Source organism: Melospiza georgiana, chromosome 3 (genome assembly GCF_028018845.1).
Source record: "Melospiza georgiana isolate bMelGeo1 chromosome 3, bMelGeo1.pri, whole genome shotgun sequence".
Lineage (NCBI taxonomy): Eukaryota > Metazoa > Chordata > Aves > Passeriformes > Passerellidae > Melospiza > Melospiza georgiana.
Genome location: NC_080432.1, coordinates 109,325,205 through 109,344,831, shown reverse-complemented (window position 1 = coordinate 109,344,831; position 19,627 = coordinate 109,325,205). Strand labels below are relative to the sequence as shown.

The following is a 19,627-nucleotide window of genomic DNA, read 5'->3' as shown; positions in this document are numbered from 1 at the left end:
TGAGAAATTAAATCTGTCCCTGAAGTGGAGGTTTGAGGTGACTGGACTGCTTTAAGATATAATATGACAGTCACCTATCTGCTCTAGAAATCAAGCAATCCTGATCTAGCAGTTAGATTCATTATGGCAACAAAAATTGATTGCTCAGCCATTAAGAATGGGCTTCACCTCTCACTGCTGTGTACAGGGTCACATCACTGGCATAACCTGAGAAACGTCAATGTATTGCTGTAAAATATTTCTGGTTTAAAAACTTTAATTATTTTCCTAGTGTTCCTGTACTACTGAAATGGAGAGAAAACATTCCTGTTGTGTGGCCCACAGGCTTCTCCCTAACTGAAGTCATAACATCATCTTATTTCCATACAGGTCAAATGCAGGTCCTTTCCACAGCACCCGCTGGGGGATTGTTACAGACCTCCATGACGTGTTTTGTGTTGTGGCTCTGCACAAAGCATGTCATGGGATGGATCCTTCCACTACTTACAGGGGGCTTATAAAAGAGAGAGAGCTACCTTTTACAAGGGCAGATAATGATAGGACAAGGGGGGATGGTTTTAAACTGAAATATGAGAGCTCTAGATAAAATGTCAGGAAGAAATTCTTTGCTCAGAGGGTGGTGAGGCACTGGAACAGGTTGCCCAGAGAAGTTGTAAATTCCCCATTCCTGGAAGTGTTTAAGGTCAGGTTGCATGGGGTCCTGAGCAACCTGGTCTAATGGGTGGCATCCCTGCCCATGGCAGTGGGGTAGGAACTAGATGATTTTCAAGATCTGTTTCAACCCAAGCCTTTCTATGATTCTGTGATCCTCCCTATATGGGGTATTTCCAGGCTTTCCGAACAGTTTGACAGCACTTTGAACCATGATTAGAAGATCAAGTCCTCAAGCCTTAAAAATGTGTTGGACATTTTCTGAGGATAAGGGGGGGAAAAAATTCCACCAACCACCTGATCTCAGTGTTCTCACTTACAGGGAGCTCATTTTTTTACTTTCCTTCATAGCTTTTTGTAAACTTGAAACAAGCTGGGTTTAATTTTCCTGTGTATAGGTGAGACTTTCCTTCTTCCTGCACTTCTTGTGTCACTGATCCAAGTAAGTTAAATCCTTTCCTTCTCTTTGCTTCTAGCTCTATAATGCCATGGCAATGAAGCTTGAAACTGAAAGTTTATTTGAGTTCTGGATGCTAAGTGATGGAGTCCTGTTTGGGTTAGAGGTTTAGTTTTTGCTGGTCTGTGATGCCTTGACAGTCATGGTGCATTTCTCAAGCATTTTGGCATATACGTTTTAGAGGGTAGACCATCTCTGCATGCTTGAGAAGTTTAGCAGGAGTTCATGACTCTGAGATAAGCAGCCAACTGGGACAGGAATTTTGATACAAAGTATTAAACCTCTTGGTGAGTTGGACCTTATGGTTCCCTCCAGTTACCAGAGAGGACATTGTAGTGAGTGTTGGTTTCTTCTCCCATGAAGTTACAGGATTAGAGGAAATGGCCTCAAGTCATGCCAGGGGATGTTTAGATTTCATATTAGGATAAACTTCTTCACCAAAGGGGTGATCAGGCTTTGGAATGGGCTGTCCATGGAAGAGGTCTGAGTCAACATCTCTATAAACGTTCCAAAAATGTGGCATTTTGTGACATGGTTCACTGGTGGAGAGGTCAGTGTTAGGTTAATGGTTGGACTCAATCCTAGAGCTCTTCTCCAACCTTAAGGATTCTGTGGCTTGTGTGTGTTATGGGTCCTGCTAGCCAGAAACGCCTTTTGTTTCTGAGAATGGGCTGCTGGCAGTAAGGCTCAAAGGACTCAAAGGACTCAATGTTTTTCCCATTTTTCTATTATGAAAATATTTTTTCTTCCTTATCAATGACTACATTCTGAAAAATAAAATTGATGTAGGCAGTAAGATAATTCAGAAAATTCAGATTTACTGAACTAAACTGGATTTGTCCATTTCCCTTTATCCAAACCTCTATAGTAAGTCCTTCCTCATGATACAATGATAGAATTAATACACCACAAACTCCAGTTTGTGAAATAATTGTGACAACATTCACTTTGAATATTTGACTTTCAAATGGCTTAACTTTACTGTTTTAACTTTTTGCATTGATTTTTTGCAATCTAGATTATGAACGCTATTCCTAAAATATTAAATACATTGAATAAGCTTTTTAGAATAGCTGGTCTTGCATATAAGTGTGAAGCAAAGAGATATTCAATGATGTGCATTTGCTACTACACTCCATAGATCCTTCTGCAGTATATTAACAGTTTAGACTAAAAAGAGAAAGACATACTTATGTAAATCAAAAAGTGTTTATTTCTACACAGATTTATATTCAGAATATTTACCAAATTAAACTGGGTTTGTCCAATCCCCTTTATCCAAACCTCTACAGTAATTGCTTTCTAATGATCCATAGTATAAAATTCACAGTATAGAACTCATAGTGACAGAGATAATGTAAAATCACATGTAAAATATGATGGAGATCAAAGTCAGACCAGAGGAAAAAACAAGAGTACATTTCAAGAGCTCTACCAACTCTATGAGTGCTATTTGTAGTTTGGATATTGAAAATGAGATTTACATGAAATGAGTTTTACGTGAAACCGTTCAGCAGGTATTTGTAAAAGGATTAGCCCTTTGTTTTCAAGCACATGTATGTGTGACGATTGACCAACAAAATGTACATGAACTCACATATTTTGTGAGCTAGAAGATAATAGTACTGGTATAAATAATGCTGCTTGTAGTCTTGTTTTTCTTAATTTAACTGTGTCCTCTGGTACTTCAGTTTTCTCAAGTCTGAAATCACTGTGCTGTCTTCAATTTTAGCTGACTTGGAAACCAGACTGTTGATTTCAGTTTTGATAAATTTGAATATCCTTTTGGAGTAGGGTTCTCTTTATATTTGGAACAGGTAAGGAAATAATTAGAAAAAGGCTACTTGAAATGTGATATAGATACTGTTTGTGGTATGAATGCTATCAAGACAGCTTCCTGAAACATCCACTGCCTGGTGGGAAGAGTTCTCCTTTCCCTTAGTGTACCTGAGAAAATGAGTTTGAAAATGGTTGCATTATAAGATTTTTCTTTTCTTAATATAAAATGTGACTTAGAAGTGTCCAGTGCTTTGTTTTCCAATATGATTTAATTTAAATACACGAACTTAAAATTTTGAAAAAAAAAAACCCCAACGTTATATGCTAGTGTAGCATGTGACTTCAAATTGCTTTCAGAAATGTTTTTAATACCCATCTCCATACTGAGTTACCTCAGGGTCAGGGTTTCAGGGCCAGCTGTGTCATGAAATCCACAACTGAAAACTTGTTTTAAATGTACATCCAAATCAAAACCTCATAATGAACATCCTTGTGACCATTGTTCTGCTTTGCCCATTGCTCCAGCTAGACCATGCAAACTCTAGAATTTTCCAGGGCATATTTGACTTTGCAGAAGAGCCGTGGATATTTGGCCTGTTGTGTCAGTTCAGCGTATGCTTTTGGAGCATTAATCACTCATGCAAGTGTACAAATCTGAGGAGACATTGGTGTTGAGTTTTCAGTAATGCAGTCTTTTCCTTGCAGCTGTCTTGAAAGATCTCTGGGCATATTGCCTTCCACATTTCATGTCCTGTACAGATCCTTGACAGGCCTCAGGATATTACCAAAGTAGCTCATCAGCATCTTTGAGAAAACTTCCAAAATGCGGGTGGAGCACTGGATAGGTACTGCTTAAAGCCATCTTACTCCGTTTATCTGTCTTTATTCAGTGCCATCCAATTTATGAGCTCCCATCACTGCTAATCAGTTATATTTCAATATTCTTAGATCATATATGGACATAAATTGTGTTAGTTATTCAACTTTTGAAAGATCTTTGTGCTGCTTTGCTCTGGAGTTTCTAAAAGAAACAAAAAACCATAACCAGTAACATAGGAAAAATATTTGACATCAGAAATCTTTTCAAAGAGAGTTGTGAGCTGTAAGAATATGATACAATTGGAAACTTTATTACCACTGTGTTTAAAGCCTTGAGTTTGAGAAATGCTGGTGATGGTAAATCAGGCAGTTGGATGCCATCTATAGCAGCAACAAATTTTCTACAAGGTTTGTATTCTTTTTGTGTTTTCAGTGATATCTTAGTGTGACATTAATATACATCTGATTTTAAGAGATAGACACATATGAAAATAGTAGGTCTCAATAGATTTGTGATACATAGATATGCTTAAAAATAAAATAAATTATCTTACTTGGAAAATAGACTTTAGATCATTATGCTTTCCAAAACTTGTTTCATTGCTTTAGCATGTATGGTTCTTGCTTTCTTGCTCTCTCCTTAGCATTACCAGAAAGTGTTTTGAATAGCCTTTGATCATAAATTTGATTCCAGAGAGCTGTCTGCTGTGCTGACTTATTTTTGCCTTATTAGGTGATTTTTGCAGTTCACAACTCCAGGAACTGTCGGGCTCCTTGGTTTTTCAATTCCTGAAGCTAAACGACAGCAGTTCAGTTCAGTTCTCCAGAGAAAGCTCTGTGGAATCAAATTACCTGGCATGCAGTGACACTGCTTGGGCGTTATTTCCATTCTGCAGGGAAGGGTGCTGGTGACTGCTGTAGGTGTTGGTGAGCAAAGACTTCATTTTTTAATTAAGGAATCATTGCTTTTTGAGGGAAAGGAAATATGCTTGAGTCCCATCTGAGGAAAGTTACAGCATTGTCTTCTGTGCTCTTATGGGTTCCCTCAAAAACAGATTAGTATGTCTCAGTAGAGCAGAAGTACAAATGTGATTTTGGAGCCAGACATTACTTGTATTGCTTGGCATCAAAGCCGTGCTCTCCTGCAGGCGGGTGGCAGTGGTGAGATAAGAGTGGGAGGAATATGTACCCTCTGGGATTTGCACTGCAGCTGCCATAATCAGCAGAGCCTGGCTGCTCCTGGGCCTGGAGCGCAGCAGCCGCCTTTGTGATGTGATGTGAGGTGTGGCCAAAGCCACCAAAGGTCACCATTCATTTTCCAGGGATATGGGATGCAGGGAGCAAAGCAGAGCGTGGCATGGTGCCATGCAGGGCTGGCCTTTGTTAGCCCCTTATGTAACATGGAAGTAAAACATAATGCAGTTGTTAAATAATGCAGTCATTAAATGCAGCCCTTTGTCCCTTAATCAGAGTCATGAATACTCTAGCTGTGAGTCTGCTTGGCTCTGGGGCTCTTAACTGTGTTTGAAAAGCTTCAGTCAGGACCTTACAGAGCTTGAAAGGGCAGGGGAGGCTTGAGGATCCTTCTTCAATTGTTCATAAATTGTATTTGTTGGATTCTTTCTGGAAGGTTTCTGTGGCACATAGATTTTAATCTTCTCTGATTTTCCCCTTCTTTTTTGAGGGCTGGAGACTGTAGGTTTATGAAACTGATATTCTGAACTTTCCACATCTCATCAGAATGCAGAGCTTTAAGTACCCATTATTGCACTGTAAAAGTTGGCAGCAGTGTGTTGCAGGAAATGGGCTAATTGGGGAGGAAGGAACTTTCTCACTGTACTGCCACATTGTACATATTGTCTCACACATTTTACTTCATTTTCTTTGTCTTCTTTTAAGGCACTAGGTATTGAACTTCACACAATACTAGATCTTTTGATCTGATGAATCATTAATCTATATTAGGATAATTATGGATAACTTGTGTTATTGTGCTTCATTTAAATTATATATAAGAGTATTTTCTGCCTGGTTAATAACTGCTATTATGAGCAGCACATTAGATTTTTTAAAAAAACTCTTTGTTTCATAAAGTAAAAAATTTATACACAGTACAAATTATACGGAGGTTGTAGATAATACTCTTGGCTGCTGTGACTTGTGGCCTGTTAAGTCTCCTTTGCCCTTTTTTTAGTGGGTGAGTTATATTATTAAAATTTAAATAAATGCAGCTCACATGTACATTTTTAATGTAAGTGAATATATTTCTTGCCCCCAAACACACTAAAATTGTAGCACAGTTTTTATATTCTAAATTCAATGTAAATTGCTTTTTTAAATTCACAGATACCAAATTGTTGGAAAGAAAAATTCCATTTTAATAGTATAGTAAAATCATTCCCAGGTATTGCAAACCAGAATGTATTTTTATTTTTTTAGTTCTCACTGCTAGCCCATATTTATAAACACCTAAGATCCATACTGCATGTTTCAAGCCTGAACCGATTAAATTAATGTGACACGCTGAGGCTGGGCCAAGTCTTGTCTAATCAGCAGTCAGCACTGTTTCTCTGGCATGAGGCTCCCAAAAATAGTAACACAAGAAGTCAAACAAGTAAGTGGAAGGGGACTAAAAGAAAAAGTGCTGCTAATTCCACTGTTGACTTTTTGTCTAATGGATTCTTGTTCCCAGGCCACACTAAGTAAAGCAACTGGCACGGAGTGTGTTCCTGCAGATGTCTCAGCAGTGACACACGTGGCCCAGCTGGGTGACAGGTGTTTGATTTGTGTTTAACAAGTACCTCACACAAGACAGATTTTTTTTTTACAGAGACTGAGAAGCTAGTCAACTAATGCTTTTTCTTCAGAATCACCACCCCTTTCACTATGCTCCCGTTCTTTTGTGAATGACAGTTCTTCTGATTGTCCCACATACATGAAAATAACATCACGTTACTTTGAAATAAGACTCTAAACAGGAAAAATTATTCATAATTAACTTTGTTTTATACTTGTAACCTGTTAGGTTTACACAAGGAAGATGCACAGCAATTATTTGTGGCTATTGACAATGGTATCTCAAAAAATAATTATTTAGCTGTCCACCTCACAGAATGAAAAGTCACTTTAAAAGTATGAATGGAAGGAGAGTGCCAGGCTTCTTGGCTGTGGCCGTATACTCTGTGTTAGTGTGTATTCCTGTAACATGACAAGGTTTTGGGACTTTCTCAGACAGAGTAGCACAAACCTGGGGTAAAATAAATTCCCTGTCCAGGGGAGCATACAGTATTGATAGAGGTGCACCCAAGGCCACAATAGAAGAGCAAAGGTAGGAAACTATTTAACAGGTGGGAATTGTGTACAATGTGGACAGTGCTATTCCTTAATGAATTTTTGAAGCTTTGCTGTAAGCTGCATTACAGCACATGGCATAAATGGAGAGAGATTGTCTCAGGGTGGGAAGGGATTGGTTTTGTTTTAATGAGAAGAAGGCATTTGTTAGTCAGTGCCATGATAGCAGCTCTGCTAGCCAAGGCAGCAATTAAAACAGAAGAGTAGCAGGATGATTTTGTCAATCACCTTTGATTAATGGGAACCTAAGCAGGTAGGATACGTAATGTAAGAGCAGCTGTGGCCAGTTTGTCTTCCCCACCCCATTTCTCCATACTTTGGTCTGAACATTTTTGTCTTCTGGTATCAAATCCATGAGTTGGAAAGAGGTAAGATTTCAGGATCTATTAAGAAAAATGCATGACTCTCTGTGGTGACAGGGTTATACTGCCAGTGTTGTCAGATGGCCAGGAGAAATACCACCCTCTAGAATACACTGTACTGGCAGAACTTCTGCTGAACCACAGAATGAGAAAGGAATGCAGCTGCAGAAATGGGTGTCAGAGTAGTGTTGATTCTCTAAGTAAACATTAGGCTTTAATGGAGAATGGTTAAAAACTCACGCAAAAATTTGTGTCCCTCAGATAGCGGACAAGTTGCTTTCAGTCCGGCATCCCAGATGTGGTATGCAGAGTAGGGAAATAAGCCTCAAAGAGGTTAAGAAAAGGCCTGAAAGGGAAAATTACAACCCTACTAGGCTGAGATGTCATCATTACCCACAGAAGTGCTCAGAATTTATGGAAATGGAGACTTACCTTTAGGGAGCAGCTCCAGGGCTCCTGTGCTGACAGTAGATCTGCTGATTCCGGGGTTAGTCTTAATATATCCGGTTAGTCTTAATAATATAGCAATTGCCTATTATTATATAGGTTGGTATATCCTCTTAATCTGTCTCCAAAAGTCTGTCTTTTGACAGTAAATGTCAAAATCACTGTTTTGGAAGTGAGGAGAGACATTTCTTGGAAAAGCCTTAAAAATGTATGTGGAAGTGGAGACATGAAAACTGTACCTTGTTTTATTTATCAGTGGTTCAAAAGAGGTTTGCTGCTACAAACACACTGACAATATGGCATTTCAGGAAAAATAATGATAGGAATTAGTTCTTAGACTAGAAATTTCAGTCTGTCTGCAGTTCTATTTGTCTCTGGTTCGGCCTAAATAATTGCTTTTTCTACTGTTTTTTTTTTTTTTTGCATTTCATATCTGTGTGGTTAAACATTGAAGTTAATATTTAATGGTCTGTGGGTCTGAATTTTTTTAGTTAAACTTGCATTTGTACCAGCTGACAATCTGCCTCCTGCCTCCTTCAGATTATGGAACTGGATACTGATGAAGATGATGTTGATGATAGTTCTCTTATAAAGAATAGCTTCTGAGATGAAAGAGATTGACCAATGCTGTTTACATTCCTATAAACCTGAGGGTCCAACTATTATGTTCAGAATAATATTCATATTACATTATTTTTGAAAGTCCTCAGCATTATGTTTTAAAAAGCATCATATTGAATAATGCTTTTTAACATACATTTAGTATTATTACATTTCAAATATTATTTGAGCAAGACCAATTAGAATACTTTCCAGCTCTGTTGAAACTTTAATAGGATTTGGATTGCTTTAATGTTATGTTATGGTTGGATTAGCAGTAAATTAATAGATGGTGTGTAGGTCAGGCAATTTTCCTTTTGACAGAGCTGCTATAAGGGGAAAAAACATAGTTGCAATAAACTATCAGTTGCCCTTGACTAAAGGATAGCTTCAAACTTTTTTCAATGGTATTACTTCACATAATGGAAATATTCAACTGGCTAGACTCAATTTTTAAACTGTTCATCTATAGGAACTTCTAAGTCTTTGAGAATTTTTTTCAGCCAGAATCCTATTTGCATATTCTCACTACTCTACAGGAAATGTTCTTGTGAAATTTATTTGCATTTTTTTAATGTTCTGTGTATGATGTTGTAGATCAAATTAACTGGATTGTTATCCAGCCCATGTTTAATTTGTGTCTGCACTGTATTTTTAAGTTGTCCCCTCTTCAAGGACATGCAGTAGCAGTGAATACCACTTGTAATTGGCAAAGGCAGAAAGAAGACCTACTGATAGCAGAGGCTCTGCTTCTGCTGATGCTTTTTTGATGGCACAGAAACCACTTCTTGACATATGTCCCAAAGACTTCAGTCTGTTAATTACCAAAGAAAAAAGGAAAAAAAATAAAAAAGGAAAAAGGCAGTATACCTGACTGTAGTTGTGCATGTCAATTAATGGTGTGATCCTTTCATCTTTGGTTTTTCAGAGCAATTTCTCTGACTTCTTCTTTTGGGTGGAAATAGTTTTTGAGGAAAAATATAGGAACAAACTTTTGACTTATGTACTTTATGTATGAAAATATGTTTTATGTATTTGAATATAGATATGCTTTATGTATTTGAATATAGATATTGCGTGATTTGCATGGTTTTTGAGACATGCTCATAGCAAAAAAGGGAAACAATGCCAACTAAGGAGAGTGCAGTCTGGAGTAAGAAGCCCTGTGGCAATGTTCTCTGATGCTCTGAGCTGCCTACAACGGCTGATTCTTTAGTCTGAATATAAAGCATCCAAATCTAGATTTTCAAGTGTCATTTAATTTGGAGTACATTAACATCCAATTGCCTGAATGAACAGGCAAGTCAGTCTTGTCTGAAAGATGGGTAACATCTTTGTGAGTGATGTGAATGAGGAATTGGTGCCTTCTGAACTCAGTCTGTGTTATAATATGCAAATAAGACAGTAGTGTTATTGCCATTTGCCTTTCTCTTGGGCAATTACTTAACATGAGCCCTCTGACCTGCCCTGACCCCCGTGGCCCAACCACGGTGTATGTGCTCCACTGTGGAAGCAGGACAGAGCAAAGGAAATGAACTATTTACCTGTCACAAGCCCTTCTTCATCAGGTTATTTTAAGGAAGGATCTTATTCTTGCTCACACGGATCAAGTTTGCAACAAGGATAGCAGTGAGCAAGAACTCAGGAAGTGCTGGTAGCTCAGCAGTAGCCAAGAGGGAATGAAAGGCTTGGTAGATGCAGTGAAACCAAAATGTCATAATGTTCAGCAGAAACTTTTTGACATGAGTAATCCAGGAAATTCATGGAGCAAGTTTAAATAAATATATTTTGAATACATTTTTACATAGCTAATATTCTACCAGGTGATCCAGACCATTAACAAGAGCCTGTTTAAATAAACAAGGAAATATTCCAGTAGGCTAAGAAAGGTGTCACATAATGGACTGTAATTGGTTCAAGGCAAAGCTCTGCCCCTGCTGGTGGCTCTGCACTGGCTGGGTACGTGCTCCACAGGGGAGGATGCTGCTCAAGCCCACTGACAGTAAATTGTTGAACATTCCGCTCCATTTCTGCAATGCTAAAAATAGTTGTCCTCATTTTAAAACACCAGGCTATTAGATTATTCCAAGGGTCTGGCATACTTAGACTAATGGAAGGCACATATCCATAAATTATCAAAACACTACTTAGTGTTTGACTGTGCTGATTTTGCTTCTATTAAGATGAGTTTCCTTGCTAGTAACCCTGGAGTGTCAAGGCTATTTAGTAAATCAAGCTACTGGCAGTGCCCCAGTAAATTTAAAAATAAAAATGTGTGGTTTTCATATTGAGAATGGAGAAACATCTGACTGCTTCTTGGTGGCTTTTTTTTTTCTGGGTTTCTTTTTTGTTTGTTTTTAATTTCATAGAACCATGTCTGAAAAATACTTAAAGTATTTTACAGTAATTGTTTCTCTTTCCCAGCCTTGAAAAGAATCTCATGAAGTTCCAGTATGTTTGCCATTATAAATCTTGTTAGTGCCTAAAATAGTCCAAATAGCAAAACGCATTCCAAGTGATTGATAAAAGTTTCTTTCAACACTTTTTCTTTTTATGGTTTCTTTTTTTTTTTTTTTTTTGTGTGTGTGTTTAGGTAATGTGATTCCTAATTAATTTTTTTCTCCAATATTATTTCACAGTGCAGATAACACTCCTGATAAAGTTCATATACCTGTATGTTAAGATAGCCTCTGCTTTTATTGTTTTCAATGTTTTAGTGTGGAAATTCTTTATTTGGGAGGGAGAAATAGCTAAATGTGGAAATCAAGGTATAAAAACTGATGTAAATCTATTCTAAGAATGTTATGTACACACATACAAAGTAACAAAGCATTTTACTCTGCCTTCAGAATTCTTCTCTAATTTTATAAGTTGTTGCAGTGCAATTATAAACTGAAAAACTCAATAAATTATAAGTATATTAAGGACTATGTATATAAATACATTACACATTTCCAAAACAGTTAAAGCAATTACAACATCAATCATTTTAGATTTAATAAGAACCAATACTGATGGTATTGATGTAAAAGTGATTTTTGCATGAAGAAATAATCTGTAGAGCACTGATTAAACAATGCAAGACAAAAGATCTATGGCTTCTTTTCATTAAAAAATCTGTGATTGTGTTTTGGGGGTGTTCTTCTAGTTTACAGTGATCTAGTATAGCAGGGAAGGTGAAATTTTATTATCTGGTAGCAGTCTATGAAGAATTTTTCACAATCCATTTTGTAAATCTAGAGAAAATGAAGTGCTAACGATTACTTGTAATGATTAATTAGATTTTTCCCCTCTACTTTTTCCCATGTATTGTTATAGACAGGAGCTGGAAAGAAAAAGTTGGAAATTGTGCCATAAGTGGAGTTACAAAAATGCCATTTTAGCAAGCTATTTTAAGATTTATTTTAATTGTTGTATGTCATGAGGGCTTTGTATTTATTTGCTTAATTATTTGCATCATTCTGATGAATGCTCGTTCTTTTATTGGCTCTTTCTGTTTTTAAGAGAACTTGGAGTTTTTCCTTTGTCTTTGTTCTTTTTGTGTCTCTGAGTCATTTGTCTCCTGCTTGGCTTGGAATCAAGCAAGTGAACTTTCAAAACTTTCTTTTGTTGGTGAATTTTGGCGTGAACAGAAAACTCAACTGGGTGGTGTACAAAAGACTTCTACGTTCCTATTAGAAGCCATATGAGCAGAAATGAATTCTACCAGAATTCAGTTCAGTAACTATAGTTTAATTATGACAAAAAATTTAATGTATTCATGGTGGTGTATTTCATGAATCTGTAAATGGAGGGTGATTCTTTGCTTTGAGTGGCAGAGCCAGGTTCTCACTAAGTCTGTAATTATTTAATACACTTTGCTAAGAAGGAATGGAAAAGGAAATTACTGCAATTTTTTATGTTTTAATTTGAAATGAGATATCACTAGGCTTTTAAATATAGCTTTTCCTTGTAAAGCTATATATTAAATGCAGAATTGAATTGTCTAGCTCTCAACTCAAAGTTTGTGATTTAAGGTTTGCTTTTCTTCAAATACTCCTTATTCAAATATTGAGGAGGAAGTTTACTGTGTTGCTCAGTTTGAACAGTAACCTTTTAAAAATATTTTTGGTTAACTAGATGTATGATTTTACTTATGCTCAGTTTCTGTATGTAACTTTTAAGCATCTTGTTTCCCTGAATGGAATTTGCAAGTTCAAGTCAGATCCTTCATTTTCATGGGCAGTGTAAGGAGAAAGTAATTTGGGAGCCAGGGGTCACAGTCAACTGTACAGATGACTTACTTTACTCTTTTTTTAAAACATGGGTTAGAGGACACAGTAAATTAACAGCCTGTATAGAACATTCACTTGGGAAGTAGGGCAAGCCTGCCTGGTTGCAGAGGATCAAGATTTGCCTTTCTCCCTGCTGTGTAAGTTGGGCACTTGGAGATGAAGGATAGCTCTGGAATGGCCCTTTGAGCAGAGCCTGGACACCAGCAGCCTGCCTTGTGCATGCAGCTCCTTGTTGGACCTAATGGTCTAAGGGTAGATCCCTGTGTGCTCCAGTGCCTAATAGGTACTGGGGAGACAGAGGAAGCCTTTGCACGCTTGTTGGGGTTTTAAATACTTGGTAGCATGCAATTGCCTTTTGGACTGTGTTCTTCAGAACAGGGCCTGAAATGAAGCTTGAGAAAGCTTTTCATGTGATCAAAATTCTCTAAATTCTGTTGTCTAGTTGTCTGAAGCAACCTACAGCTGTATCTGCTACAGAATTAGATAACCTGCAATTTTTAATGGCCTATTATTTTAAAAGTGAAAAACATATTAACCAAATACAAGATAGGAGAAAAATATAACTCTTGAAATTAATTCAGCTATTCCATAGAAAAGGAATGAGAGGCAATACATGTCCAGATGCCCTTTTCTCTTAATTTAGCTCAGTCATGAGACAGGTCTGTAAAATGATGTCTGTGTACAGTTTGTTTCAGGGGGAAACTGCCTTAGTATGTGCTCCTGGCAAACCCAGTATTACTGGCTCCAAGGTAGAAGAGAAACCAAACAAATACCCAAACAAATAAAAAAAGTTTCCTTCTAACCATTTGCAGTCTCAACATCCTTTTTGCCAGCTGTCCAGTATCTACATAAATGGTACTTGAATTACATATCCAGTTTCTCAGTTATATAATGGGACAGAGGAACTTTACTATTTACTTCTCTTTCAAAAGCGAAAGGACATGTGGTGCTGTGGTACAAACCTGCCCAGCAGTATTATTTTGCATTAATACCAGTTGCTCAATTCTTCAAACTGTACAGGGCTTTTCTTCCACTCTTCCATTTTGCTCCTTTCCAGAAGTGGAATATTGTAGGAAGGCTAGAACCTGCAAAAAGAGACATGTTTATTATAGACCTTGCAGTAATACTTGTTAAAATTGCCTCTTTTCACGGTCGGATTTTTTGTTGGTTGCAGGTGCTTTTAATTGCAAATATTTGGAATTAAATCTTAATGGCTATCCAGCTAATTCCTGTTAGAAAATTGTAAGGTAAATAGTTCTGTTGCTTCAACAAGTTAAGAGACCACACAAAAAAAAACCCCATTATTTTGTTGTTATTCAAATTTTGAGAAAATGTTCTGCAACATGATCTTGATGCAATTTGTGTATCTTTAGGGCAGACACTTCCTGTAATATAGCACAAGGGGAAGGAAGGAAGGAAGGAACTTATTTTCTGCAGATGAGGTAGCCAGCATTTTGTTCAGCAACAAGATTACCACAGTCTATCCATTTCTACACTCAAAGCCAGGATCCCACTGGCTTATACTGCAGGCATATTTAAAACACTGAAAATGAGATCACCAATCCTTCAGTGATATCAGGATAAGCAATCAATTATTGTCCATGAAAGATCTGTGTAAAATGTTTTGCTTAACTTAATATGAGAATCTGGCCACACAAAGGAGAATTTAAGTCAGCCATATATGTGCTACTTCTTAAATTTCACTTTTTTATTTGTATTCTTTGAATCAAGTTACTAGTGGCTAATACTGTTATATTTTTTATACTGTCAAGTGGAAATTTCCTAAACTTCTTTACCTACATTTTGCTGTCTGTATTTCTTATTTTCTCTGATTAGGATTTTTTTTTTAAATTCACGTACATGCAGAAAAATCTGGGCTATTTATGAAACATAAGGCATTGTTGATCACTAATATTGCTATAGGCAAGAACTGACTTGTTGAACAGCAACATTGCTGAAAATTATGGGGATGTAGACGTGAGACTGAATTATGAGCTTACAGTGTTCCCCTACTTATATAGTCCCTATATTGGATTATATAATTGAAATTGCACCTAGCAGATCAGGGGGAGATATTTTCACTTCTTTGCTTGGTGGTGCTGCACCTGGTATGCTGTGTAATGTTTGGGGGAGTCCCCCACCCTCACTTCCATAAGAGATGTGGAGAAACCAGAGAGGGTCCAGCAGGGAATTAGTTTATGTTCAGGGGCCTAGAAAACAAGGCATCTGAGGAAAGTATCAAGGAGAAAAATTTTCTGAGTCTGGCAAAGAGGAAGCCAAGGAATGGTAGAAACTGTCCTGCAAATCTGCAGAGTCCAGCTGGTTAATCTTCAAGGACAGCTTCCTAAAACCCCAAGAGCACTCCCTGTTGTTATGCAGGGAGTTGAGTGAGTATGGCAGAAGGCCAGCATGGCTGAACAAGATGCTTCTGGCTGACCTCAGACAGAAAAGAAAGTAAGCAGTGGCAGCACGGGTGAGCTACCCAGTAGGAACATAGAGACACTGCCAGAGCATGTGGTGATGGAGTTAGGAAACCAGAAACTCCTCTGGAATTGAAACTAGTAAGAGAGTTTTAAGAGCTTCTGTTAACTGCATCCACAGCAAAAACAAAGCTGAAGAAAAGGTTGACCTGCTGCTTAGTCAGTGGGGGATGTGGAAAAGGCTGAGACTACCCAATTATTCTTCACCTTGGTTTTTTCCCTAATAAGTTTTGCCCTCAGGCCTCCCAGTTTATTTATGCATGTTAGGAGAGAATGTGATGATGAACCTCTGGCCACAGAAGAAGTGTTAAGGAGCACTTAAGCCACTGGGATGCTTACACAATGCCAAACGTTATGCATCCAGACGTGCTGGGGCAGCTGCCTGATGTGACCGCAGGGTTGCCCTCTGTCATTATCAAAAACTTATAATTACTCGTGAAGGTCATTGATGACTGGAAACAAGCAAATATCATGCCCATCTTCAAGGATCCATTGAACTGCAGGCAAGTCACCCCCATTTCTGTCCCTGGAAAAATGATGTAGCAAATCCTGGAAAGCATGTCTGAACAGAGGAAGGACTAGAAGGTCAGTGTGAACAGCCAGCATGGATTTACCAAGGATAAATCACACTGACCAACCTGATTGCCTACTCTGATAAAATGGCTGTCAGTGTGGATTAGGGGAGAGCAGTGGGTGTTGTATCCCTTGATTCCAGCCAGGCTTTTGGCCTAGTCTTCAGACACATAATTACACTAGAATCTCTGGGGTTCTGACTGGATAAATGAACAACAGAGTGGGTGGAAGATTGGGGTCAAAGGTGGAATGATGCTATGCAGTCTGACTGCTTCCTAATAACAAGTGTCATACTCATGAGGCAATACTGGATGTTATTTAATGTCCTTATTAATAACATGCATGATAGGGTTCTCCAAAAGTTTATGGATGTTATCAAATGCAGGGAAGTAGTCTCTGTGTGCTGGAAGGTAGGGAAGGAACAATATTGAGAAATGAGCTATCACAGAACTCTTAAAGTTAAGCATAGAAAAACATGTGGGCCTGCCTCTGAGAAGGAATACCCTTATGCCACAGTAGAGGCCAGGTGCCAAATTTCTAGAAAGCAGCTCCACAGAAAGGGAGTTGGGAGTTCTGCTGGACACCCTTTGTTTGCACAAGGCCAGAGGCATCTTGGGCTGCCTTAGCAGGGGCACGTCCAGCAGACCAGGGAGAGTGATTGGTGAGTGCTTGTGCTGCCACATCTGGAGCTCTGCATCCACTCTGGAGCTCCCTGGAGAGGGTAAAGAGCAGCTCCTTGGGATGAGCCCACAGAGGCCCACTGAGATCACCAGGGCTTGAAGCCCGTGATGTAAGGGGGGAGGCTGAGGGAGCCGGGCTTGTTCAGCCTTAAGGTGAGATGATTTGGAAAGTGAGGGGTGGTGGGTGGTGTGCAGACTCATGGCTGTCTGTAAATTCTGGGTGGGTGTGGAAAAGCAAGAGTCGACTCCTATCAGAGGTGAGCAATGAATGGATGAGAGGCAATGAATACAAGCTAAAATTAGAGAAATTTTGACTTGATCTCATATAATGAATTTGGGATTGAGTAAAAACACAAATGGGAAAGCTAAATGAAGAAAACACTTCCACAAATTTTTTAGAGTGTTTGTGTTGTGTGTCCAGCATTTGGGGAGGAATGGGAATCATAGAACAACGCAGGTTGGAAGGGGCTTCAGAAGAATATCTGACATGACTTTTCACAAAAAAAAAGGAAACTAGATGAACTGAACAGAAGTCATATACATTTGTAAATTATTTCAGGAATTAGCTTCTCATTTTTAGGTGAGGACATGCAGAAGTTTATTTCACTAGATACCATTTTGTATGCTTGTCCATGGGCTCGCTTCTAAAATTGAGCTGTTGATTGTATAAGCCACCCCCTCCAAAAGAAAAAAGTAAAAGGCAGCCACTGTAGGAAGTGATGAAAACTCCAGAACTATTTGATAATTTATATGTCTTTACACCTCCAAAGCTTTGAATTCAATTCCCAGATGTTTAGTATATGATCAGTACATGATATGTTACTTGAAAGATTTGACAAAATGCTGCTACAAATTTTGCAAGTTATAGCCAGCTGTTCTAGTTAACCTCACTTAAACCTTAAACTTCTATTTAAGGAAATTACACTCTCTGAAGGGTGAAAGATGTTTAGACATTGCTCTAATTTTTTTAAAGGAATTTTAAAAACACCATAAGCTTTCCTTTGGATATTTTCCACTCTTTTCGTCTGCAGATGTATAAATAACGTGTGTTGCACTGAGGCCATGAGACTGAATTCTAGAGGCTGGAAATGACATGCAAACTATCTCCTGCTAGATGATTTGAGGGAGAAAGAAAAAGTTTTCATTTTCTTAATTAGGTCGTTTTTGTGCTGTCTGTGTATGATTTTGCCCATCTGTCTTCTGTATGTCTCACAAAACATGCAAGTATACATTAATAAAAACCTAGAGCCGGTGTTATTTTTGTATAATACAGACAGACTGCAGATTGCATTTGATGAAGATGTTAACATAGTAACATTGTGCACTGTGATCCTTTTGTGATCTTAAAGTTAGGAAATTAGAGCTGGAAAGACCATTATAATAGGCCTTTTTATTGAAATACCATCAAACAAAGAATTCAATCTGCTAAAATAACCTGAGGTTGAGTTAATAGTTTAAAACTCACCCCTTCTGTGTTTTCTCTTTCTTTGTTTTGGTTTGTTTTTAATACTTGGGTAATTTCATACGCTTTTCAAAGTGAAAGAAATTAGTTTTCTTTTCATAAATAATATCTGTATATTTTTTCAGTTTATCTGGGTAGGAGACCTTCACAGTCGACTAGTTATATTTAAAAATTAAAATGAAGGTATTAATAGGAATAAAGGTATTAAAATTGGTTCTGCAGACGAATAGAAGTACTTTAATAAGCAGGTCTAGAGTTAATAAATAGTTGAGAATTTTTAAATCTGAGTAAATCCCTTCGGATTAATGGAAAAATAAATGACTCCTATTAACTGACAAAACTATGGAAAGCCATATCATTTTTTTTGTAGACATTTCACACCTTTTTGAATGAGAGACAATCAGGATCCAAATTACTTAATTTTTGTCTCATAAAACTTCACTGCAGTAAAATTATTTTAAAGAATACAATTACTTGAACAATATTTGTTTGAGATTTGTATTTTATCCTTTTGTGTTCCAGGGTGAACGTGGCTTTCCAGGTAGTAAAGGTGAAGAAGGTGAAAAGGTAAATTATTCTGTCCGTGTAATTTATTGGTTTAACAATATGATATATGGCCAACCAAGTAGAGCTTTGTTCTGACTGTCTACCTTAACCCTTTAATTCATAAAATTCTTACATTTTTGACATGTAAATGCTGAAGAAAGAAGTTCTTTATGTATTTGCTGAGTGTCATCAGGGCTTCATTTAGATATTTTTTTTTCTCTAAGAAAAAGTTTTTGGAGGAACAAACAGAACTTCTGCAGTGGCAGGAAATAGTTCAATAGCCTGTACTAAAATGGGAGCTAAACTGGCCTTGTGGAAGGCTGTCTTGGCTGATAGAATGCCAGCGTTGGGTTTGGTGTCAGATGATGCAACCCAATCTTCTCATGTTATCTCTGACAGGTAAGTCTTCCTAGGTCATCAGTCAAAGGCAAAAAAGTGTGTTAGGTACAAATGGAAGGAAGAGCCAGACGCCAGCTTGTCTAATAGGAATTAAAGTAACAGTGGTGATACTTTGTGGTTGTAACTTCAGTTCTTAACCATGTTCATGCCTAGTTACTGGTTTCTCACTAGTTTTGTCTGGTCTGGATTAGGCAACCTGAAATAAGAATCTTTTCTTGAAACAAGCAGTTTCTCTGTGCTTCAGCCCACTGTCTAAAAAGGGTGCAGAAAAGCATTTCTGCTGAATTTATATATTATAAAGATGAAGAATGACAGAAGCTGCTATTCTGGCAATATTCAGACTGATGAAAACAGAGAGTAGGTGGCAGCTTCTGAATTTAAAAAAGTGTAATATATTTGTGAGTTAGGCTGCTTTGGACATGGATATATTCACTCACCCACCATACCTCTTCAGAAGTGTCAGACAGCTTTCCAGTGTTCATATTTTAAAGAAAGCATTCTATGGATTAACAGAATTGAAGCAGATTTAAAATGTGGATTTTTTTAAGAGGTAGTATCCCAGTAGCCAAGAAGGAAGAAGTATCAGAAGTAAAAACCAGCATCCATAGCAACTAACATTTATAATGTGGGGATTCAGCCTCTGAAAAAACCCACTTGTTAAGCTTGAGTGTTTCTGACTCCAATGACAGATCTTATTTCCTTGGTAGTATCATCATTCATCAGTTCTGAAGGGTTTGTGGATTTTTT

General features: G+C 37.7%; 1 protein-coding gene across 5 annotated transcripts in view; it reads left to right on the top strand.

Moving 5' to 3' along the window:
- COL19A1 (collagen type XIX alpha 1 chain) overlaps positions 1–19,627 on the top strand; it is a 178,865-nt gene that overhangs the window by 48,982 nt on the left and 110,256 nt on the right. For all 5 annotated transcript variants that reach the window (XR_009114228.1, XM_058019508.1, XM_058019510.1 and 2 more), the window contains one exon: positions 18,458–18,502. Coding sequence is in view for 4 of the 5 variants with exons in the window: in XM_058019508.1 (XP_057875491.1) it covers positions 18,458–18,502 (45 nt within the window). In the remaining variant the exon portion in view is untranslated. The remainder of the gene's footprint in view (positions 1–18,457; positions 18,503–19,627) is intronic.